This window comes from Anolis carolinensis, chromosome 2 (assembly GCF_035594765.1).
Source record: "Anolis carolinensis isolate JA03-04 chromosome 2, rAnoCar3.1.pri, whole genome shotgun sequence".
Lineage (NCBI taxonomy): Eukaryota > Metazoa > Chordata > Lepidosauria > Squamata > Dactyloidae > Anolis > Anolis carolinensis.
In genome coordinates, this window is record NC_085842.1 from 30,696,751 (window position 1) to 30,721,302 (window position 24,552).

The 24,552-nt window shown below is 42.4% G+C and overlaps 2 protein-coding genes across 5 annotated transcripts; one reads left to right on the top strand and one right to left on the bottom strand.

Moving 5' to 3' along the window:
- Nucleotides 1-3,676: 3,676 nt before the first annotated feature.
- LOC100556697 (histone-lysine N-methyltransferase SETD1A) lies at nucleotides 3,677-15,553 on the top strand. Its single transcript, XM_003217923.4, has 2 exons — nucleotides 3,677-3,848; nucleotides 13,982-15,553. Exons 1-2 carry the CDS (start codon nucleotides 3,773-3,775, stop codon nucleotides 14,833-14,835), a joined length of 930 nt encoding a protein of 309 aa, XP_003217971.1. The 5' UTR covers nucleotides 3,677-3,772; the 3' UTR covers nucleotides 14,836-15,553.
- Nucleotides 15,554-18,980: 3,427 nt separating this feature from the next.
- Nucleotides 18,981-22,176, bottom strand: LOC100560176 (MIS12 kinetochore complex component). 4 transcript variants are annotated; one of them, XM_062969589.1, is made up of 3 exons: nucleotides 22,022-22,176; nucleotides 20,911-20,979; nucleotides 18,981-19,692 (listed from the first exon to the last, which is right to left on the bottom strand). In XM_062969589.1, the coding sequence occupies exons 1-3, from the start codon at nucleotides 22,143-22,145 to the stop codon at nucleotides 19,064-19,066; spliced, it is 822 nt and encodes a 273-aa protein (XP_062825659.1). In that variant the 5' UTR covers nucleotides 22,146-22,176; the 3' UTR covers nucleotides 18,981-19,063. The 4 variants fall into 4 exon arrangements, with proteins under 4 accessions (XP_062825659.1, XP_062825660.1, XP_008103802.2 ...); XM_062969590.1 differs by having other exon boundaries at nucleotides 22,035-22,112; XM_008105595.2 differs by lacking the exon at nucleotides 20,911-20,979.
- Nucleotides 22,177-24,552: the final 2,376 nt, after the last annotated feature.

Here is a 24,552-nt window from a genome sequence, read left to right on the forward strand (position 1 = left end):
ATAACAGGAGTGATGCTCACAAAGTGCATATTTTCCAACAGTCATATTTTGGCAGAAAAAATTCCAATTAATCCTCCCTCTACCTATTTTTCCCAGGTATTTTTAAAATGTACCAGTTTCTCCATCCTCCTCTCACTTTTTCTCTATATTCTTGGCCTACTTCAGTTGCTGCAAACTGAGTTAAAAGTACAAAATAAGCTTTCATTTATTTAATGGGAAATGGGAGGAAGAGAAGAGGAAGGCGTAGAATCCATTCCTTCCCACTAGGTTGAGGCAAGAGCGACCCGATGCAGCTTCCCACAGCTTGTCTAATCTCCTTCATTAAAAAAAACAACTTTTGCCACACTGACTACTAGATTCTGGTATTACAAGGGTCAAAGGCATTACATGGACATCTTGGGAATCATGAAAGTTTCAGATGCTGTTGAACTGCAAGTTCCACTGATCCTTGAGAGCTGCCAATGGTGGAAAATGCTTGGAGCTGGAGCCCCAATAACATTTGGATGGTTGCATGATTTCCATTGATGGCATATACTGTGGTCCCTTTCCTAGCTTGTGTGATTTACCTTATTAATAACTTCGACCATCTTGAGCACACCCTGATATTTCCTGCTCAAATATGTCCCTGATTTCACCTGTTAAAGTTAAAAAAAATGAAAGTATTCTCTGTCCCTCATCAATAGATTCTCCCACCCAGCTTGAATTCCTCAAAAGTGATAATGAGCTATATAAAAGCTTTAGTCTCTCTTCCCTAAAGTCAGATTTTGGGATGCTTCCAGGCATGTCTTTACATGCATCTGCACTGTAGAATTAATGTAGCTTGATACTACTTAAACTGACAATGCTATGGTATCACGGGACTTGTAGTTTTATAAGGTCTTTAACCTTCTCTGGCACCTCACCACATTACAATCCCAGGATTTCATTGCATTGAGCCATAACAGAATAGTGTGAAACTTCATTCATTCTACAGTGTAGATGCAGCCTTTTATTCTGGAATCTTCCTTCCTCATTCACAAAATGATACCCACCTTCACATTGCTTATTTTGGTTATAAGTGCCCTTGATTTCCTACCACTTCTGCCATCTTTTTTTAACTACAGGAAATCCAGTAGGAGCAATTGTGGGTAAGACTTTTATCATGCCATTGCTATGCCTCATCAGTTAAATTGTATTAAGAGTTCACAAACATAGTCCTCCCCTTTACATAGTCTTCTATTCTGCTCCTTACCCCTCAAATAGCTTTAGCACCTGGGATAGCTCCTTCAAAATTCAGAACAAAACCTAGAATGGATTGGGTTGCTGTAAGTTTTTGGGGCTGTATGGCCACATCCCAGAAGCATTCTCTCCTGATGTTTTGCCCACATCTGTGGCAGGCATCCTCAGAGGACAGGCATCCTCAGAGATTGTGAAGTCACTTTCATAACTTTTGAGAATGCCTGCCATAGATGTGGGTGAAAAATCAGGAGATAATGCTTCTGGAACATGGCCGTACAGCTTGGAAAACTCACAGCAAACCAGTGATTCTAGCCATGAAAGCCTTCGACAATACTAGAATGAATTCATTGGACCACTGATGTGAGTGCTATTAGATGCCACTGCTAAAGAGAAAGACAGACATCCGCTCTAATGAGAGAGACCTCTTACTAGAAACCATCTAAGGAGGGAAGGATGTAAAAACATCACCAAATGGTTGTAAAAAGTCAACCATCTCTGGAAGTGATACTGGTTGTTATTTTTATGTACCTTTAAGTAATTTCTGAAATATGGAGACCCTGGGATGAACCTATCACGAAGCTTTCTTGGCAAGATTTATTCAGAAAGGTTTCTCATTGCCTTCTTTTCAGGCTGAGAGTATGTGATGCCAACAATCATCCAGTGGGTTTTGATTGTGACCCAGGGATTGAACCCTGGCCTCCCAGCATCCTTGACCAACATGTAAACTGCTACATGACCTAAGCTGTCAGGAAAGGCTGTAAATGCTATAAGTGAATGGATTTTGGGGACTAATGTCACTGTATAAGACTTGGTCACTAAATATGTATATGGGTGGGATGTTTTATCACTAGCAAACCAATATTCCAGGGCAAGTGGCTATATCTTTTCAGGAGGCATGAAGCAGACCTTTGCAACCATCAGTCCCCTGGTTCCTCCTTTTATAATCGTTGTGCTTTTATAAATATATGCAATGACAGAAAGGCATGTTTATGTAAATTGCAAGCAAGAGAAGACAACACCATGAAGGAAAGAGCAAAGAAAGTGATTGCTCCCATCTGCTGAGCTGATGTCCACGTCAGATTTACATACATGATACACTGTTTCTGGGAAGCCCATGGCATCTTACCACTAATAAAGATAGGCTTTGATATGGACAAAGCTACCTGATTCATTGGGATTACCAGAATGAAAATGAGATGGTTTCTGTATCTTCCATGGTTGTGTAGAAAGAGGGAAGTCCTGTTGAAAGTCCTTTCAAGCATCAGTGGTCCAGGAATCATCTACAGGCGAAGCAGATTCCAATCTGACTAGTACTTGGAAGAGAGACCACCAAGAATTGGCAGAAGTAATCTCAGAAACAATGGCAATTATCTATGAAAATTCTTGGAAAAGAGGAGAAGTTCCAGTAGATTGGAGGAAGGTAAATGTTCTCTCTGCTCTTCAAAAAGGAGGAGATGAGGCAACCGATACAACTACCACCTAGTCAGACTGTTATCCATACCAGGGAAGATTCTAGAGCAGATCATTAAACTGATAGTCTGTCAATATTTAGAAAGGAATGCTGTGATCACACAAAGCCAACACAGATTTCTTAAAAGCAACTCATGCCAGATTGACTGGATTAATTTTTATTTAAATGTGGAAGTATTGTTTGCTTAGGTGCTTCTGTGGCTTGAAAGGCATTTTTCCTTTCTGAATTTTAATGTTTTGAAGTCACAGTTATAGTGCAAAAATGATATTTCACTGGCATGTTGCCGTTGTTCCAGGTTTTTTCTCACTTATGGCGATCCTATCATCTGTAATGATCAAATAACTATTGCACTTTTTGCCACTGCACATTACATTCAGCAGCAAAGCCTTTTTTTTGGTTTCAGAGTTTTGAAAATAGATGCGTGCATTAGATTTGATAGCACATTAGACTCGAGTAAATACGGCATATTGACAAATATCTCCTGAGTGCAAGTACAACAACTCTTTTTTAAAGTGGCAATGCAAGGTAATAAAAATGATGACAACCTTCTGAGAAACAGCCAAATTTCTCAGAAAGCTTTCATCACGTTCCACAAAGTTCTGGCCATCCATCCAAATAAATGCAATCCTGCCTTGTAGTAATACATTCTTACAGCCTTCTTTGAATGAAAGTTGTCCACGTTCTTTCACAATTCAACAACACCATAAAAGATCAATATGAAATGAGTGTCTATTCTCTGTTTTGGGAGGAGTGGTGGTTTCTAGTTTGGAACAATGGGTGTTGATGTATCATTCCCTTCCCTAAACTGGGAAGTGGAGTCTCCCTGTTACAACCCTTTCTTTATTCCAACCTAGTCTTGCCTAATTCCCAGTGAGAAGATGACCTCCAAGCAATGTGTCTCATCTGTCGAAACATCAAGGGAGGCACCCACGCAGGCTAGAAGGAAAAACACGTCACACCCCTGGAGTCTGGGAAGCCCAACCCTTAATCCCAACAGCAAGGATATAAAGTGTCCCCTTGAGAATCTCTTTGACGTTCCTGAAATACGCGAAGTAGGATCCTGATTGTGCTGAAACGGAGAAGATGAAACTTGGCTGGGGCAGGATGCCTGCCAGGATGAAACTGGCCTTCATCTTTGCTGTGGCTTTGCTTCTTCCAGGTATGAGAAAGGTTGTTGATTGAAAGCGTAGACAAGCCTGAATCACCCTGGGAAAGATGGGCATATATTATAGGAAATGTAGAAGCTGACTAATAACAGATTGCTCACAAATGGAACTTGCTGTGAGTTTTCTGGGCTGAATGGCCATGTTCCAGAAGCATTCTCTTCTGATGTTTTGCCCACATCTATGGCAGGCATCCTCAGAGGTTTTGTGAGGTCTGATGGAAACTAGGCAAGTGGGTTTTATATATCTGTGGAAGGTCCAAAGTGGGAGAAAGAACTCTTGTCTGCTTGAGGCAAGTGTGAATGTTGCAATTAATCACTTTGATTAGCATTGAAAAGTCTTGCAGTTTCAAAGCTTGCAGTTTCAGACCTCACAACCTCTGAGGATGTCTGCCATAGATGTGGGCGTCAGGAGAGAATGCTTCTGGAAATGGCTGTACAGCCCGGAAAACTCACAGCAACCCAGTGATCCGGCCATGAAAACCTTTGACAACATGATGGAACTAATGTTTCATACAGTCTGACAAGTCATGCAATTTGAATGATAAAGTCTTTTTTTTAAAGCACTAACTCTGTGAAATAGATTAGGCTGAGAGATATTACTGATTTGCTTGACTGATGAAGTTGAGCAAATATTTTGTGAAACGCAGACATGTTGGCTGCAAAAATCTGAGAACTGCAGTTGCAAAAGTATTTTTTTTCTAATATCTGATCTAGAAAAATGCCACAGATAAATGATCTTGATAGACTTGTTACCTGTGCATTTGTTTTATGTCCTTCTTAAAGCCATCTAAACCATGGTTATGAGTCAACCCTTATGAAAGTGACACAAGCCAGAAATAGGTGGTTTTGTCCATCTTTATGTAAGATACAAGATTATTCAGGTGGTTTATGGAAATAAAAGAAGAATAGGACACAAGACATGTGCATTTAAAGAAAATCCATAAAAAGGATACATAAATCCTTTCCTTTTAAATACTTGTTTAGTACTTTACTGATTTTGAGGATGAAGGGGAGACAAATGTAATTACAAACAATGGAATAAAAATATCCTAAATAAAAACTGATGTGTGGCTTTTGACATTGGACTTCGGAATATTTTAGCTTGATCTTTTAAAATTATTGCAACTTGCCATGAATTTCATCTTAGGAGAAAGATGGGATATAAATTCAACAAATAAACAAACAAAGGACCCCAATTATCTTCTTTCTGCCCTGCTATACTCAATGCCCTCCAGTCAAAAACAAACCAAAGTTATGCTTTTCTATACTTGGATGACCAATTTTGATCTTAAACTGGTTACTGGGACTCTCATACTCACAAATCAGCCCAATAACCCAAAGTGAAACTGAAAGTAGACCTTGGATCTATTTTTCAGTTTTGCACTAGCGTTTTACCCATGCACACACACACACATACAAATGGTTTGCGTTGTTTTGTTTACCTTTCAAGATAAAAAGTAGTGCCCAGGACTGGATTGTTTATTAGGCAGAGTCAACCAGCCGCCTTACACAGCAAGAACCAGCATTTTGGTTCCATGTTGGTCTTGAAATTTACTTGCTGTTAAGAGAAAGTGGGAGAGGTTCTACGCCATTTCCTATACCTTCCAAATGTCCTAGTTTGACAAAGAAAAGCCTGTTTAATATCCTAATGTATTGCTTTTTAGTGGCTTTTAAAATATCTTACTTTCTCACACTTTCTCCCTTCATCTTCAGTTTACTTCAGCTAGTGCAAACTGAGTTCAAAATGCAAAAAGTAATTTACATTCAATTAACTCAGGAAGGAAGAGGAAAGATGGGGCCAGAGTATCGCTCTTTCTGGTCAGCACAGGCAAAAGCAAGCAACCCAGTCTTTCCTAGCTAACCCGTTGTACCCCATTAGTAACTTTTGCTATTTTTGTGTTGTTGAAGATTTTCATGACCAGAATCACTGTGAGTCTTCCGGGCTGTATGGCCATGTCCCAGAAGCATTCTCTCCTAACGTTTCGCCCACTTCTATGGCAGGCATCCCCAGAGGTTTTGCCATCTCGCCACCTCATCAGATGGGGCTTTTGCCCATTTTAGGAAGCTTTCCATACGGAGCCGGTATAGAGCCTGCTGGAGCCCATCACACAACATAGGGTTACTTCTGGTGGGGCTTCGTGGTGGCTCCATGTGGAAAACATACTGGGAAGAATAAATCAGAACATGGGTAACTGTCTGTGTTCTGATTAAGCGGGGGACAGTGAGGGGGAAGCCGGGCAGTGACAGCTTCCCCTGTGTGATGTGGAAGGGGGCAATGTGGGGTGCAGAGAGACAGTTTCCTTTGCTGCCTTTCAGTGAAATGCTGCAAGGTATGCATTGCCAGTGTAAAATAATATTCAAACTGGTCAGCTTCTATACACAAATTGGAAAGGACGGCCACCTTGTCTTTCTTCCAAAGCAAGAACATGCCATGGCCTGGTGGTCCAGACTGGCGAAATGTCTGGACCACCTGATTTGACTGAGCACTATAATTACTACTGCAATGTCACTAATCTCATTATTGTTTCATTCCACGATTCTTGTATTCTGGTGAACATATGCTAAAGGTGATGGACAATTTAATTGGTTTCGAGGTGGGGCACAATTGTTTTGTAAGTCAGACTTACAATTAAAATACTTCGCAGCAGCAATAACTATCATTCATATTTTATAGAGAACGCTGTGAGGGCTGAGTTCCCTTGAAGCACAACACTATGTAACAAAATTTGAAAAATAGTTCTGTTCCTGATTTGAAAGTGTTTATTTCCCGTTTAATTGTGTAGTACTTACTTTGAAAGTAGTTGTTATACTCCAGAAACTTCATTTTTGTGGCTGCTACAAAATATGTTGAGTTGCTTGAGACTCAATGAGATATTCATTGAAAAACTATAGCAAAATGTGTTGCAGGGTGCCCCTCAAATACAACATTTTTGCAGTTTAATAAACTTTTTCCATGTTTTATGATAGAATCTGTTAGGAGATGACATATGTAACCCAGGAACAAAAAATGTGTTACGTAGTGAATTGGCCCATATATTACCATGTTTTCCCGAAAATAAGACAGTGTCTTTTATTAATTTTTGCTCCCAAAGATGCGCTAGGTCTTATTTTCAGGGGATGTCTTATTTTTCCATGAAGAAGAATTCACATTTATTGTTGAACAAAAAAATGAACATTTATTATATACTGTACAGTAGCTGTCATCACAAACCAGCATAACCAGACAAACTGTGAATCTTATCAAGAATTTCTTGTTACTACCATTATTTTCATGTACAACAACCTATGGTACATACATTTACCAATCCTGAATGCTCTGGTGTTCTGTTCAGCAGGCATACTTCCAAACAAAAACTTTGCTAGGTCTTACTTTCGGGAGGGGGGGGGGCTTATATTTAGCAATTCAGCAAAACCTCTACTAGGTCTTATTTTCTGGGGATGTCTTATTTTAGGGGAAACAGGGTAGCTGAGTCTGTGTTATGTGGCTTTAGTTATATGTGAAGATCCCTCTGTGGAGGAAGACAAGGGTAATGGGTTGCCCACACTGAACTCCTGAAAGTAGACTGCTCCAGGTGCCAAATGTGATGGAAAGTCTAGCTGTGCAGAGTCATGTCTCCTTCAGCAGAGGAATGTGGCAAACTCATTTCTCGGTGGAGAGAAGTAATGGAAGCCTAGCTGCTCTTCTTTTGGCAGAGGAAAAAGATGAACTCTTCATGGTGGAGGGAAGAGACGGAAGCCCAGCTGCACTTCACTCAGTAGTGAGAAAGGACAAACTCTTTTTTCCAGTGGAAAGAACCAACAAAGGCCCAGTTTTACTTCTCTCAACAAGGAAAACAGACCAATTCTTTTCTTGGTGGAGAGAAGTAATGGAACTCTGGCTGCATGGAGCCATTCACTGCTCTCAGACAAGGATGGACAGAAACTCATTCCTTGGCTGAGAGAGATTTATGGCTCTACACAGCCAGGGCTGTCCATTGGATTTGTCAGCCAGGGCGAGTCTGCTTTCAGGACTCAACATATGAGTCTTCCCTTTGGTTATGCCCGCACAGCAGCAGGTATATGTGTGGAGAGACATATTTTGATAATACAGTACGGTAGAGTCTCACTTATCCAAGACTCACTTATCCAAGGTTCTGGATTATCCAAGGCATTTTTGTAGTCAATGTTTTCAATATATCATGATATTTTGGTGCTAAATTCGTAAATACAGTAATTTCAACATAACATTAATGTGTATTGAACTACTTTTTCTGTGAAATTTGTTTTATAACATGATGTTTTGGTGCTTAATTTGTAAAATCATAACCCAATTTGATGTTTAATAGGCTTTTCCTTAATCCCTCCTTATTATCCAAGATATTCGCTTATCCAAGGTTCTGCTGGCCCGTTTAGCTTGGATAAGTGAGACTCTACTGTATTTTCAGCTTTTAGTGACATGCCAGCTGCAAGGAAAATCTGATCAGTAAATTCACTTCCTGGATAGAGTGTTCCACATTTAGCCCCCAAGTTATATTACACAAGGGGTCCTGGAACAGAATAAAGTGTATAGAGGGAGTCTGGATAAAGCTACCAAAGTACTCTTGAAAAATAACCCCCCATTATGTTTTTTCTTCTCCCACAACTGCCAACAGCAGCCATGCCATCAGGCTTACTCCATGAGAAAATATAAGAAGCATGGGGCACTCCATCAATTCTGCTGAGAGACTCAAAGTTCTTGGCTCCTGCTCTCTGTTTTGAGCAGTCTCTGCCTGTCATTATTGCCATTGCAGCTTTACATCTGGTAATTATAAGAAGATCAGTAAGATTAAAGAGCCAGCGTGGGAGCTACTCATGTTGCATTGGCACTTGGGAAACTGAGGAGCCCTTTCATATACATAATAGTGACAGTGAAGGGACCATAAGCCAGAAAATAGTAAACTTTTGCCAATGTAGCTTTACCTCTGCATATGCCCCTCCCTTTCTGTGAGCTGGTGCCTTTCTCCATAAAGTTTCAAGACCAAAAGTTAGCTTGAAATCAACAAGTGAGGTCACAGATATCACTTATGCCAAGTGGGTGTGGAAGGTGAGTAAGACCCTCAGCCATTGGTCAATTTTAGATAAGTCAAAGGTATAAATTCTTTGTTTGCTATGCACATGTTGCAGCAGCCATTTGCATGGTTACAGCCCTCTGGGGTATGTACGGCTGTTTGCCTTCTCACAGCTGTGGTGAAAATAAACCTTTTCTGCCTGATTTCCCTCCTGAGCCAAGACCCTTTGAAGGTAATTGTCTTACAACAGCACTATGATTCCACTATCTGCCACGGCTGCATCTGGTGGAACCCTGGGATTTGTTCTTCAGTGAGGCACTGGTGCTCTCTGCCTGAACCATTTAAATTATTCCCTGGGGAACATCAGCTGCAATGTCTGGAGCCAAAGTTCTATTAAGTTTTGCATAAATAGCACATTATGTATACAGTACTTAAAAATGAATCAGATGTTTTACATTGTTCTCTCATACCATCTGGCCACACCTGAATTCTTTTGCTTTAACTGGTTGGCATAAGCAGTGTGAAAACTTGATGGCTAATTATAATTTGTAAGTAGAATCCCTGGGTACAGTTGAATTCTAAAGTACAAATAAATAATAGATGGAAGATAAGGGATTAAACTCTATTCTCAAATCTCAATGAGAGTAGGCCCAGTGAATCAGTTATATTTAGGGTGACCACAATCATGGCCCCTAACTGACCTCAGCCAAATCCTGAAACAAACAGTTTGGCAAAACACAAGAGGCAGAAGAAGGACTGTTGTGAAATCCTCCTCTGCACTCTGCTAGGTAAAGGTAAAGGTTTCCCCTGACATTAAGTCTAGTCGTGTCCGACTTTGGGGGTTGGTGCTCATCTCCAGTTCTAAGCCGAAGAGCTGGTGTTGTCCATAGACACCTCCTAGTTCAAGTGGCTGGCATGACTGCATGGAGCACTGTTATCTTCCCACAGAACCGTACCTATTGATCTACTCACATTTGCATGTTTTCGAACTGCTAGGTTGGCAGAAGCTGGGGCTAATAGCGAGAGCTCACCCCGCTCTCTGGATTCAAACCGCCAACCTTTTGATCAACAAGCTAAGCAGCTCAGCGATTTAACCCGCTGCAGTACTGGGGGCCCCTAACCAAGTGAATATCTCCACAGTTTCATCATTTTTTTCTTCTTAGGAGAATTTAAGCTTTATTTACTCTAGGACCCATTTATTTTTCCCCCAGCAGTTCACGGTATTGATATAACCTTTCTCAAGCACCACATTATAAATGGGTCCATTTTCTTCCTATCAGCTTCCTTTACTCTCCAGATTTCACAACCATACATAGAAATGGGAAAGATGATTGCATGGATCATCTTAACTTTAGTATTCAATCTTTATACACCAGGATCTCAACTAGTTCCTTCATAGCTGCCCTTCCAAGTCCTAGTCATCTTTTGACTTTTTCACAGCAGTCTCCATTCTGATTAGTAACTGAACCAAGATATGAAAAATCTTGAACTACTTCATCATCTACTTAAATCATCTGCGGTGATTAATTGCAACATCCACACTTGCCTCCAACAGACAAGCATTATTCTTCCCACCCTAGACCTTCCACAGATATATAAATCTCACTTGCCAAGCTTCCAATATACTTCATAACCTCTGAGGATGCCTGCCATAGATGTGGGTGAAACGTCAGGAGAGAATGCTTCTGCAACATGGCCTTACAGCCTGGAAAACTCACAGCAACCCATCTGTGGTTGTTATTTTTGTTCTCTTAATGTTGAACTTTAAACCTGCCTTTGCACTTCCTTTATTATTTTCTTCAGCAGTCCTTCCAAGTCTTCACTACCTTCTGCTGATAGTATGGTGTGATATGCAAACACATCGAGCAGCTATTTTTTCACATATGTGTGATATGCATTGGGTCCCTGCCAGGAAATATTGTTGCCAAAGCAGACAGGATTGCACAGTGTTGTGGCTCAAAGAGAACAAGATAGCTGTGCACTGGCGTCGGCGTAATTTAGTAAATTGGGATATCGAGGTCAGTCCCATCTCATTCCCTAAAGAGTTTGGAACTGTTCTGGATCTAGAAATCATCAAAAGGGATTGAAGGACAGCATAGACCAGACTTTGATTTAAGAGTCAGCAGCCTAGTTCCCACAAACCCAGCTTTACTAAGAATTCAGTGAGTGGGAGGAAGAATGTACAGATTGTGGACTTGTTGCAGCTTCTCTCTCAGCCCACACTTTCTATCTGTTGAACAGGAAAAGCAGGGACCCACGTGAGCAGAGGTGGATATGGTAGTGTTGTCACCTGTACTATGTCTTATGAATAGTGTCATGATGCAAACTGTCACATGGATGCAGTTCACTGGTGTGTAGACCATGTATCTTGTGTGTCAACAGGTGCAATGCCTTAGGTGGAGCCAGTTTACATGTCCTGAGAAATCACATGGTATAAAACCAGAGCTTTAAAAAATTAATTTGGAGGGCCATAACAACTCCCGGCGTGACTATGCTAGCTAGAAGATTGTGGGAGTTGTAGTCCAAGACGTCACTTTTCCAAGTTTAGTGGAATTCCTTTGATTCTATGTCCCCTGTTCTGCAATGATTTGTTTTTTGATCAACAAAGTTAATGCTGTGTTGTCGAAGGCTTTCATGGCCAGGATCACAGGGTTGTTGTATGTTTTCCAGGCTATATGGCCATGTTCCAGAAGGGAACATACCCTATGGATGCCTGCCATAGATGTGGGCGAAACGTCAGGAGAGAATACTTCTGGAACATGGCCATACAGCCTGGAAAACATACAACCACCCCAAAGTTAATGCTTCTTCCTTTCACGAATGTTTTGCTATATCTGTTCAGTGCTATGTCCACCTGCTTCACATGGGCAGACTTTTGCCAGACAGGACAGGCGTACTCCGCAGTTGAGAAAGACAAGGCCAGGGCTGATGTTCTTATTACTTGTGGGTCTGCTCCCCATGAGCTGCCAGTCAGTTTCCGCAGGATGTTGTTGCGTGCAGCTACTTTGTGCTTGGTGTTCATGCAGTGTTTCCTATATGTTAGTGTTCGGTCTAAGGTGACACCAAGGTATTTAGGATGGAAACAGTGTTCGAGCTCTTGGCCTTCCCAAGTAACTTTCAGTTTCCTGTTGGCTTCACGGTTATGTAGGTGGAAAGCACACACTTGTGTCTTGGAAGGGTTGGGCTTCAGGTGGTTCTCTCTGTAGTAGCTGGAGAGGTCTTTCAAGGCATTAGTGAGTTGCTTTTCAACTGTTTCAAAATCTTTCGCTTGTGTTGTAAGGCCAAGGTCATCAGCATATATAAAGCTCTTTGTGAGTGGTGGTTGTGGCTGATCGTTCGTGAAGATGTTAAATAAGGTTGGTGCAAGAACGCTGCCTTGGGGTAAACCATTCTTTTGCCTCCTCCATCTGCTTTTCCGGCCCTGAAACTCCACATAGAAGCTGCGGTTTTCTAGGAGGGTCTGGACAGTTTTTGTAAAGTCAAAGTCCCGGGTGATATGGTAGACTTTATGCAGCATTTTTCTATGTTGCTCCGTGTCATAGGCTGCCGTAAGGTCCACAAAAACTGTTCCCGTAAAGCAGCCTTTCTCATATCCTTCCTCGATATGTTCAGTCAGATGAAGAATTTGACCTGTACAGTTTTTCCCTGGTCTGAAACCTGCTTGTTGTGCAATAAGCTTGGGTTCGATAACAGGTCCTAGTCGATTTAATAGCATCCTCTCATAGACTTTATATAGATGACATAAGAGGGAGATTGGTCGGTAGTTCCTGGCATTGGAGGCATCTTTACCAGGTTTTAAGATGGCAATTATCTTAGTTTTCCTCCATGCTCTGGGAATCTGTTTGTGTGCCAGGCATTGATTGTAGAATTTCAAAAGCCAGTTTTCAGCTTTGGGGCCCAAGTGTTTGATTTGCTCCATCATTAAGTCATCTAGGCCAGGTGCTTTACCAGTCTTACATCGCTTGATGGCTTCTCTGAGTTCTTTCAGGTTTAGAGGAGAAGACAACTGGTGGGTTTCAAGTTCTGGCACCCTGTTGATTTTCATCTTTATTCTGCTGCAGTTGGTTTTCCCATTCTGAATTAGCTGGTGAGCTATCTGGTCTGGTGTCACGTTTGCGTGTCCATGGTTGACCAGAGGATCACTGTCCAGGCGTCTCAGCAGTTGGAGACTAATCAAACATAAGAACTTCCGAATGTAGAAATCAGTGTAACAACATTTCAGTCTCTTAGTGCTGGCTTTAAGGTGGCCGTTCTATAAAAAGTACAGGTTTTTAATTACACTACAATTATCAATTGCCTCACCAGTGCCAGGATTGTATGAACACCGCTTCGCAAGTGCCCACTGTGCTTATTTGACATACATTGGAGCTCTAATGGAAATATCAAGTTTATTCCTCTCTTGATTTCACAACTAAATTTCCCATTTCTCCTAACAACTACAATTCTATTTATGTTCCAACTCATATGAATAATTTTATGCATTCTGATGAAGTGAGTTTTGGTCAACAGAAATATATATACATTGTAAATATGTTTGTCCAGAACTTTCCAAACGGTGTGTTGCAGCACATTAATGTGCCAGCTGCAGTGTGTAGGTGTGTTGCGAACACATAAGAAACCTCTGAGTCCATGTTAAATAAGCAATAAATCATATATTTTAAAATATAGAAATGAAAGGTTTTGTGAGAGATACATTTCGCGAGTACATTATATGCGTGTCTATATCTCTTCAAAGGGGTTGATTTATTCTCTATTTTGTTAGTAAAATTGAATTACTGTGCCACAAAATGATGCATGTCTAAAAGGTGTGTCACCAACATGAAATGTTTTGAAAACTCTGTTAGGCGCCTTCCACACAGCTGGCTATCTTCTCTGGACTGGGATATATGGCAGTGTGGACTCAGATATTCCAGTTCAAAGCAGATATTGTGGGATTTCCGGCCTTGATATTCTGGGTTATATGGCTTAGTCTTTAAGGTGCAGAAAGCTATTTAATGCATGTACTGTATTAATCTTTGGACTTGATGTATTGAGTTCTTCGTCTCTTGGTGATAGGTCCATTGTTTCACCACAATCTCTTTCCTTTATGTTTCCTCCCAGATGTGACATCCATGAGCATCTACAGGTCTGTGGAGACAGTTGGCACCACATCTGCCAGTGTGACAAGTGCACCAAAGGAAACCAATGTAGAAACTGAAGGAGATTCCAGCGAGCTGGGGTTGACTCCACTTGATGATTCACCAGAATTTTTTGCCTCTGTTTTGCCAGCCACAGAAGAAGCAGGTACGACCTTACTAAACATTGGAAAAGAGGAAACCAATGAGGAGACAGGAACAAATTTAAAAGAGATTCCAGAGGAAAGTGATGATATGGAAGTGGATACTGCTGAAGACGTAAACCCAGATGGTTTGGATGAACTAGAAGAACTAGAGGATGCTGCCCTTGACCTGGTGAGACTCTTTGTCAAGAGAGATGCTGAAGAAGAAGATGAGGAGGAGGCAGAGGAACCTACACCGGAGACCGTTGATGAGGACGATTTTTCATTTTCTGACTTGCCCAGAGTCCTGAAGCCCTTGATAAAAGCTTTTTCCAGCTCAGAGTCTGGGCCTCCATCACCAGATGATTTCTTCTCCTGGTTGCCTGCTCTGAAGGACCTCCTAGAATCCTCTAAGGAGCTTAGTGCAAGCAAACCAATAGCAAACACTGTGACCCGCCCAGCAGGAATGTCTAGTTTCACAACTTTCCCAGAGCCAAATCTGCAAATAGCACCAGCTTCGTCACCTGCAGAGCCATCTGCAGAGCCATCTGCAAGGCTAAGTGAATCTGAGATTTTTCCATCTCTGCCTATTTTGGAGGAAGTGGCCACTTTTGTTCCACCAACTATCCCCCTGCCTCCTCAACCTAGCAGGCGTCCTCCTTCTTATGCCCCACCTCCAGAAGATGTGTTTTATTAAATCCACACAATTACATTGAAATCTTAGCCTTGGGTTCAAATCCCCACTGAGCCGTGAAACTCACTGGGAAATATTAATACTATCTTAGCTCAGGGTTTTGTAAAGATAATGGGAGAATGGGGTGCAGGCCACTTTGAGATTATTTGAGAAAAAGTGGGATGATATAAACATAACAATGAAATAAAATAATTTCTGGAGAATGAAGCATTGAGTGTAAAATAAGGAGAATACCTGGGAACTTCTTCCTCACCTTTCATCTCAGGCTCTCCCGCATTTCTTGTTATTCTAATGGTAGAAAAAGTAAACATGCTTTTAATGCCATGTTTTTGAACTAGTATAAATCATTCAAGATCAAGCCTTTAAACCCAATTGTGGGAGTTAAAGTCCAAAACACCTGGAGGGCCCATAGCCCGTCGGTAGTGCTTTGAATGCAATTTCCTGCTTCTTGGTAGAGGGTTGGACTGGATGGCCCATGAGGTCTCTTCCAAATCTATTATTCTATGATTCTATAATACCCCTATGAAGAAATCTATTGGACAAATGAGCATTGCATCTATTTTAACATAAAATAATTGTATTATCCTCTCCCTGGGTATAATGGAGCTACAAAATTCCCTCATATTTCTTCCAGTAAGCTAGGAAAATGCCTGCTGCAGACTTGTAAAGAAGCTTGCAAAGACCTGTATGTAATATTGTAATAAAGCTCTTTACTGACCAACACCTGCGTGGAGCTTGTTTGGAGCCAAATTTCAACAGACATTACAATGTATATAATGTGCTATTGATTCTTTTGTCACTTGTGTGGGACTGACTGGTTTAGTGGCATGAGTGAAACACTCATAATTTTTCATCTCACCAACCTGAATGACCTACAATCATACAACAGGCACTTTTCCATGTGAGATGCATCTCTTGGGATGAATGTATGCAATGCTCAGATGCAGCCACAAGGGGACAGTGTATAGATAGAAACAATCAGATAGGGATGTAGGTATGCATTGCTTAGATTTATATTACCATATATAAAGGTAAAGGTTTTCCCTGACGTTAAGTCCAGTCGTGACCGACTCTGGGGGTTGGTGCTCATCTCCATTTCTAAGCCGAAGAGCCGGCCTTGTCCACAGACACCTCCAAGGTCATGTGGCTGGCATGACTGCATGGAGCTCAGTTACCATATATATTACCATATATATGTAGTATTTTATTATACATATACTTACATTATATAATAACATGCACTTACATTATATAATAACTTGGGGACCCGGCAGTGCCCACGTTATTTGAAAAAGGCATTGTTTGTTTTGCGGTGTTAGGTAAGATTTGTAGCTCTATTTCTTAGAAAAAGCTAGTCTTTCCCATTGTTTTTTATGAATGCTCCCTTTAGAAAATGCATAAGGATGTGGATGAACTGCAATTCCCAAAATCGTGGGCCAATCACCCCAAACCCCACTGGTATTCAAAGTTGGCCATGTTGGGTCTGTGTGCCAAGTGTGGTCCAGATCTGCTATCGGCTGCGTTAAGTACTCTCTTGATGTGGATGAACTACAACTTCCATATGCCAAGGACAATCACCCACAACCCCCATCTATATGTACAGTTTGCCAAGTTTGATCCATATCCATCGTCGTCTGGGTTCAGTGCTCCCTGGATAAAGGTGAACTACAACTTCCGTATGTCAAGAACAATCACCCCCAAACCCCGCCTATATGCATAGTTGGCTATGTTGGGTCTGTGTGCCAAGTTTGATCCAGATCCATCGTCGGCTGAGTTCAGTGCTGGCTGGATATGGGTGAACTACAACTTCCAAAATCAAGGTCCATTCCCTCAAACCCCTGTGGTATGTTCAGTTGGTCATGGGGCTTCTCTGTGCCAAGTTTGTTCCTGGTCCATTGTCGGTGGAGCTCAGAGTATCGCTAGATGCAGGTGAACTATAACTCCCATCAAGCTCAATTTTCCCCAATAGTCTCCAGCATATTCTGTGGGTCATTGAGGGGGGGGGGGGGTGTCTGTGTGCCAAGTTTGATCCAAGTCCGTCATTCATGGGGGTCACAATGGTCTGTGGGAGGTAAATCAGGTGAAGGTACTGCAAATCCTATCGTCTGTGGTCCATCCTCCCCCAGACTGTATCAGGACAAAAAATGAAAAATGGACCAAACTTGTGTGCTAAGTTTGGTCCAGGTCTGCCATTCGTGGGGGTCGCAGTTGTCTCTGGAAGTGACATCCGTGGCAAGTTTGGTCTAGATCCATCAAAACATACAACCCTAGATCCATCATTGGTTGGGTTCACTGTGCTCTCTGGATGTAGGGGAACTACAACTCCTATAAATCATGACTTCTCCCCAAACCTCTTGTTGAGTTGCTGATCAATTGCTCTGTTTGTTGTGCGCCATAGGCAACACAACAAAGGAGGGTAATAAATATTTTTATTATTAATATTATATCTAGCTTTGCGATTCTTGGGCTGTCGTTTTATGATCTTAACAGCCGACTCCACCAATGCCGTAGTTTTCCAAGAAGCATTGTGTCGATGAACGTGTGTGTGAGATACACAATGTATAGAACTATAAAGAGCACTTGGTGGTTGATTATGTGTGTTGTTATATGGAACGAAGCTGGGTTGTTTGTTTGTTTTGTTCCACTGCCAAACAGTCTTCCTCTTAAGTCACGATTTGGGTATGGCACACAATAATATAATTAAAAGCATGGAAAGACTTTTGAAAAATCACACTAGGGCTTGTTTTCGGGGTTGGTCTTATTTTCAGGGAAACCGGGTAGGGCTTATCCTCAAAGTAGGTCTTATATTCCGAGCATCCTGAAAAACCACAGTAGGGCTTATTTTCAGGGAAACGGATAGAGTTTATTTTTCAAAGTAGGTCTTATATTCTGAGCATTCTGAAAAATCACAGTAGGGCTTATTTTGGGGTTGGTCTTATGGTATATTGGGGCTGTGGCTAGCCAGTGGGTTAAACCACCAGCTACTGAATATCTTGTAAACCGGAAGGTCAGCAGTTTGAGCCGCATGTTGGGATGAGCTCCTGCCATCAGCCCTAGCTTCTGAGTACCTAGCAGTTCAAAAACAGCAATATAAGTAGATAAATAGGTACTACTTTGGTGGGGTTAAAAAGCACCCCTGAAAAACATGCTGGCTAATTCGATTAGGAAGGCATCCATGGACATCCACCTCCTCAGCATGGAAAATGGAACAGCACTTCTCAATGGTCGAATCAAGCACATCCTCCAGATGCCGAAGATGAAAAAAGCAAGAAGCCTTGCCTCTGTCTATATATTCTCTGTCTGTTATTGTGACGGCATTGAAAGTTTGCCTTGTATGTATTCTGGAATCTGCTCCAAGTCCCCTCGGGGAGATAGAGCGGAATATAAATAAAGTATATTATCATTATTATTACAGTAGTCTCGCTTGGGGCCCCTGGTGGCACAGTGTGTTAAAGCACTGAGCTGCTGAACTTGCGAACCCAAAGGTGCCAGGTTCAAATCCCAGGAGTGGAATGAGTGCCCGCTGTTAGTTCCAGCTTCTGCCAACCTAGCAGTTTGAAAACATGCAAATGTGAGTAGATCAATAGGTACCGCTCCGGCGGGAAGGTAACGGTGCTCCATGCAGTCATGCCGGCCACATGACCTGGAGATGTCTATGGACAATGCCAGCTCTTTGGCTTAGAAATGGAGATGAGCACCAACCCCCAGAGTCGGTCACAACTGGACTTAACGTCGGGGAAACCTTTACCTTTGTCTCGCTTATCCAACCTTCGCTCAGCCAGTGTTCCGGATTATCCAACGCAGTCTGCCTCCTGGCCGGATCCACAGCTGTTTCTCTAGGCAACAACACACAGCAGACCTCTCTGCATGCTGGGCCCCCGCTGGCAGGGGCAAAACACAGCCGGTGCAGACTTTTCCCATTGGGCACAGCGTCTGGCCTCCAAGGAGGGATTAAGGAAAATAGGCTTTTCTTTAAGTCCTTCTTATTATCCAACATTTTTGCTTATCCAACATTCTTCTGGCCTGTTTATGTTTGATACGCGAGACTACTGTATTATTATTCAGGGTACCAGGTAGGGCTTATATTCCAAGCATGCTAGGGCTTATTTTCGGGGAAAACCAGAGAGAATAAAAGAGCGGCTGCGACGTTGCGTGACAATCTCTGAGGTTTAATATGCATCCATTACACAACGTGCAGTGTCCTGCTCCACGTGGGTGGGGAGGGGGGGCATCACTGGGGTTCCGGCGCAGCCAGCTGCTTCTTGATTGTGCGCACCACGTCCTGCAGCTGCAGTGCGGCCCCGGTCAAGGCCTGCAGCCCTTCCTGGAGGCTGCCGCTGCTTCCGTCACCCCGGGTGGCCTCTTCCAGGCTCTGCAGCCATTGCCGCAGCCCCTCCAGGTGCGCCCGCACGATCCGCTGCTCCTCCAGCTCGGCCTCCAAGGCCTCCGCAGCCCGGTTCTCGGCCTGCAGCTGGGCCTCCAGTTGCCGGATCTCTTCTTGTAGTTCTTGAAGCCCTTCCTTCGAAAAGTTTTCCCCTGCCTCCTCCTGGGCCTGGTCTTCCAGAAGCAGCACATTGTCTGGGATGTCCAGCACCCCCTGGCACAGTGTAGCCTCCATCTGGGGAAAGACGGCCTCCAAGTGGTCTTTTGCGCAGGCCAGGAACCCCTCCGTGCCTTGGCGGATGAGAGCCGGGTCCTCATCAGGGAAGCGCTCCAGCAGGTCTGCCTCCATGCTCACCATGCTGCGTGAGAGGGAGTCCTGGAAGGCCCTGTAGACCCTCAGCAGAAAGGTCTGTGGCGTGAAGCCAAAGAACTGGGTTGAATACAGCGTGCGGGGGTCCGACATCCTGTGCGACAATACTGCAGAGGCAAAAGGAAAGAGATCAGCCTCCAAGGAGGGAACCGGGACTCCTCTACTACTCTTCTGCATATGTAATTATTATCTGTGTCTAGTATATAACATAATTATATGTGTGTGTGTAATAGGTATTTGGGCTCGAACACTGTTTCCATCCTAAACATCTCGGTGTCACCTTAGATTGAACATTAGCATTTAGGAAACACTGTATGAATACAAGCACAAAGTAGTTGCACACAATAACATACTGAGGAAACATACTGGCAATGCATGGGGTGCAGACCCAAATTAACAAAAACATCAGCGCTGGCCTTGTCTTACTCATCTGCTGAGTATGCCTGCCCTGGCGAAACAGGTGAACATAACACGGAACGAAACATGCACAATAATCACAGGGTGTCTTAAATCTACACCTATTGATAAACTCTACAAGCTAGCTGGCACTGGCCCCCTGATTTGCAACATGTATATATTAATACATGTATATACATTCTTATTATTATTGCATATTCTATAACATAGATATAGAATACATTATATTATTATATATGTGTATTTCTGTATGTGTGTATATACAGTAGAATCTCATAGAATCATAGAATAGTAGAGTTGGAAGAGACCACATGGGCCATCTAGTCCAACCCCCTGCTAAGAAGCAGGAAATCGCATTCAAAGTACCCCCGACAGATGGCCATCCAGCCTCTGCTTAAAAGCCTCCAAGGAAGGAGCCTCCACCACAGCCCCGGGGAGAGAGTTCCACTGTCGAACAGCTCTCACAGTGAGGAAGTTCTTCCTGATGTTCAGGTGGAATCTCCTTTCCTGTAGTTTGAAGCCATTGTTCCGTGTCCTAGTCTGCAGGGCAGCAGAAAACAAGCTTGCTCCCTCTTCCCTATGACTTCCCTTCACGTATTTGTACATGGCTATCATGTCTCCTCTCAGCCTTCTCTTCTGCAGGCTAAACATGCCCAGCTCTTTAAGCCGCTCCTCATAGGGCTTGTTCTCTAGACCCTTAATCATTTTAGTCGCCCTCCTCTGGACGCTTTCCAGCTTGTCAACATCTCCCTTCAACTGTGGTGCCCAAAATTGGACACAGTATTCCAGGTGTGGTCTGACCAAGGCAGAATAGAGGGGGAGCATAACTTCCCTGGATCTAGACGCTATTCCCCTATTGATGCAGGCCAGAATCCCATTGGCTTTTTTAGCAGCCGCATCACACTTACCCAAGCTAAACAGGTCGGCAGAAGCTTGGATAAGCCAACATCTTGGATAATGAGGGATTAAGGAGAAGCCTATCAAACATCAAATTAGGTTATGATTTTACAAATTAAGCACCAAAACATCATGTTTTACAACAAATTTGACAGAAAAAGCAGTTCAATACGCAGTAATGTATGTTGTAATTACTGTATTTATGAATTTAGCACCAAAATATCACGATTTATTGAAAACATCGACTACAAAAATGGCTTGGATAATCCAGAAACTTGGATAAGCGAGTCTTGGATAAGTGAGACTCTACTGTATATGTATAATGAAATATTATATAAAATACAATAATTGAATATATATATATATATATATACACACACATATATGCAGGTGTGTATTATTGTACACATTACTATTACATATACAGTAGAGTCTCACTTATCCAACATAAACGGGGTGGCATAATGTTGGATAAGTGAATATGTTGGATAATAAGGAGGGATTAATGAAAAGCCTATTAAACACCAAATTAGGTTATGATTTTACAAATTAAGCACCAAAACATTATGTTATACAACAAATTTGACAGAAAAAGTGTTCATTACACATTAATGCTATGTAGTAATTACTGTATTTACGAATTTAGCACCAAAATATCACGATTTATTGAAAACATCGACTACAAAAATGCGTTGGATAACCCAGAACGTTGGATAAGTGAGACTCTACTGTACTATACATATATTCTGCATATATACACCTACATATATACATACATACATAGATAAAGGTAAAGGTTTTCCCTGACATTAAGTCCGACTCTGGGGGTTGGTGCTCATCTCAATTTATAAGCTGAAGACCTCTGGTGGGAAGGTAACGGCGCTCCATGCAGTCATGCTGGCCACATGACCTTGGAAGTGTCTACGGACAACGCCGGCTCTTCGGCCTAGAAATGGAGATGAGCACCAACCACCAGAGTTGGTCACGACTGCACTTAACGTCAGGGGAAAACCTTTACCTATTTTCTCTCCATGCGGAGACTCAACGCAGCTCACAACCCAAAGCACTGTCATAGAACTTAAAATATACATACAATACAAAATATACAACATACAAACATACGTATGAGATTCACCTGGCCTGGATGGAATGGAAAGCCCCACTTTTCCCGCCTATTCTTGAGCGCCAAGCTCGGCCACGCCTCCTCCTCCTCCTCCTCTATTCCCCGCCCACCTCGCGCTCCCATTGGTCCCGCCCCAAAGGCATCGGGAGGCGGAGGGCTCCCATTGGCAGCGAGAGGGAATTGATAGGCGATGAGAAGAGGCGGGGGGGGGGGGGGGAGGTGGGGAAGTGCTGAGATTGGCTGCGTCGCCGAGCAAGAGGCGCTTCCGATTGGCCAGGCGGAGGGCGACGGAGGGCTGGGATTGGCTGGACGGAGGAGGCCGGGCGGGGACATGACGATGAGATTATGAGACATAGGGTTGCTGTGAGTTTTCCGTCCTGTATGGCCATGTTCCAGAAGCATTCCCTCCTGACATTTCGCCTACATCCATGGCAGGCATCCTTGGAGATTGTGGAAACTAGGCAAGCTGGGTTTATATATCTGTGGAATGTCCAGGGTGGGAGAAAGAATTCTTGTCTGCCTGAGGCAAGTGTGAATGTTGCAATTGGCCAGCTTGATTAGCATTGAATAGCGTTGCAGCTTCAATGTCTGGCTGCTTCCTATTTGGGGAATCCTTTGTTGGGAGCTGTTAGCTGGCCTTGATTGTTTCCTGTCTGTTCTTTATTGTCCTGATTTTAGATTTTTAAAAAATACTGGTAGCCAGATTTTGTTTACTTTCATGGTTTCCTCCTTCCTGTTGCAATTGTCTACATGCTTGTGGATTTCAATGGCTTCTCTGTGTAGCCTGACATGGTGGTTGTTAGGGTGGTCCAGCATTTCTATGTTCTCAAATAATATGCTGTGTCCAGGTTAGTTCATCAAAGGCTCTGCTATGGCTGACTTCCCTGGCTGAGTTAGTCTGCAGTGCCTTTCATGTTCTTTGATTTGTGTCTGGGCAATGCTGCATTTGGTTAAGCGAACGAACCCAGAAGGCGATTCTCCCTAAGGCAGTGATGGGCACCCTTTTGCGCTTGGTGTGTCGAAATTCGCCAAAAAACCTACCATGACTTGGGTGGTGTGTCACTTCAAGAAAAAACCATAATTTTGCAATATGTATAGTTTAAATAACAAAAATGTATAATTGTAATATATAACTCTATTTAATAAACTATTTACTACCATTATTTCCTACTCTGTATGCGGCCACATGTGGCCGCGAATCAGCAAAAGTGGCCAGGCGTGTCAGTGCTGACACGCGTGTCATAGTTTCGCCATCACTGCCCTAAGGCTTCCTCTTCATCCTGGAAAGAAGTCACAAGTGGAGTGCCACAAGCAGGGTTCCGTCATGGGCCCGGTTCTGTTCAACATCTTTATTAATGACTTAGATATAGGGTTAGAAGGCACGATCATCAAATTTGCAGACGACACCAAATTGGAAGGGATAGCGAATACCCCAAAAGACGGGAGCAGAATTCAAAACAATCTTAACGGATTAGAGAGATTAAAGAGCTGCACTATTTTATAATATAGATTATCAAATCAGATACATAGCATTACCTGAATTGGATTATATGAGTCTACACTGCCATAAAATGCAGATCAAAGCAGATAATATGGATTTTATATGGCAGTGTAGATCTAGCCTCATATAATCAATTCAAAGAAGATACAGTAGAGTCTCACTTATCCAACATAAACGGGGCGGCATAATGTTGGATAAGTGAATATGTTGGATAATAAGGAGAGATTAAAAAAAGCCTATTAAACATCAAAATAGGTTATGATTTTACAAATTAAGCACCAAAACATCATGTTATACAACAAATTTGACAGAAAAAGTAGTTCATTACACATTAATACTATGTAGTAATTACTGTATTTATGAATTTAGCACCAAAATATCATGATATATTGAAAACATTGACTACAAAAATGCGTTGGATAATCCAGAACGTTGGATAAGTGAGACTCTACTGTAATGTGGATTATCTGCTTTGATAATCTGGCAGTATAGATCCAGCCTCAGTCCTGAAGTAAGGCATATATTTTCCACCAGAGGGCAGCAAACGTATACAAATACAATATTGTACTGTCATTGTCTCACACCAAGGTAAAACGCACAGCAACCCAAAGCACAGAGTATTTGTAAGTACCGTATCTATGCAAAAAAGTTGACAATGGCTCCTTCCACACAGCCATATAACCCAGAATATCAAGGCAGAATAACCCACAATATCTGCTTTGAACTGGAATATCTTGTGTCCACACTGCCATATATCCCAGTTCAAAGCAAATAATGTAGGATTTTATTCAGCTGTGTGGAAGGAACCAGTAAGGAAGGGTAATACCTGGCAATGAACTGGAGTAAACAATAATCCAATGCTGTATCACTGCTTTAATGGCCTTCAGAAAGATTTACAGAGATTATTGCATGAAGGTTAGGAGAATATTGTTATGAGCAAGTTGTAGGTGTTTCTTCCTCCACTTCACTTCCATGTGTCCAAGCTTCCATGTGTCCCCCTCCAACAACCATACAGAGGACCTCCAGCTG

Coding starts and splice junctions, on each gene's coding strand:
- LOC100560176 (XM_062969589.1), bottom strand. CDS start 22,145: ATGGGAGCGCGAGGTGGGCGGGGAATAGAGGAGGAGGAGGAGGAGGCG. Junction 20,980..22,021: donor AGGCCAGGTGAATCTCATAC/GTATGTTTGTAT, acceptor GATGTTTGATAG/GCTTCTCCTTAATCCCTCAT. Junction 19,693..20,910: donor TGCCGACCTGTTTAGCTTGG/GTAAGTGTGATG, acceptor TTGCCTCTGCAG/TATTGTCGCACAGGATGTCG.
- LOC100556697 (XM_003217923.4), top strand. CDS start 3,773: ATGAAACTTGGCTGGGGCAGGATGCCTGCCAGGATGAAACTGGCCTTC. Junction 3,849..13,981: donor TGTGGCTTTGCTTCTTCCAG/GTATGAGAAAGG, acceptor GTTTCCTCCCAG/ATGTGACATCCATGAGCATC.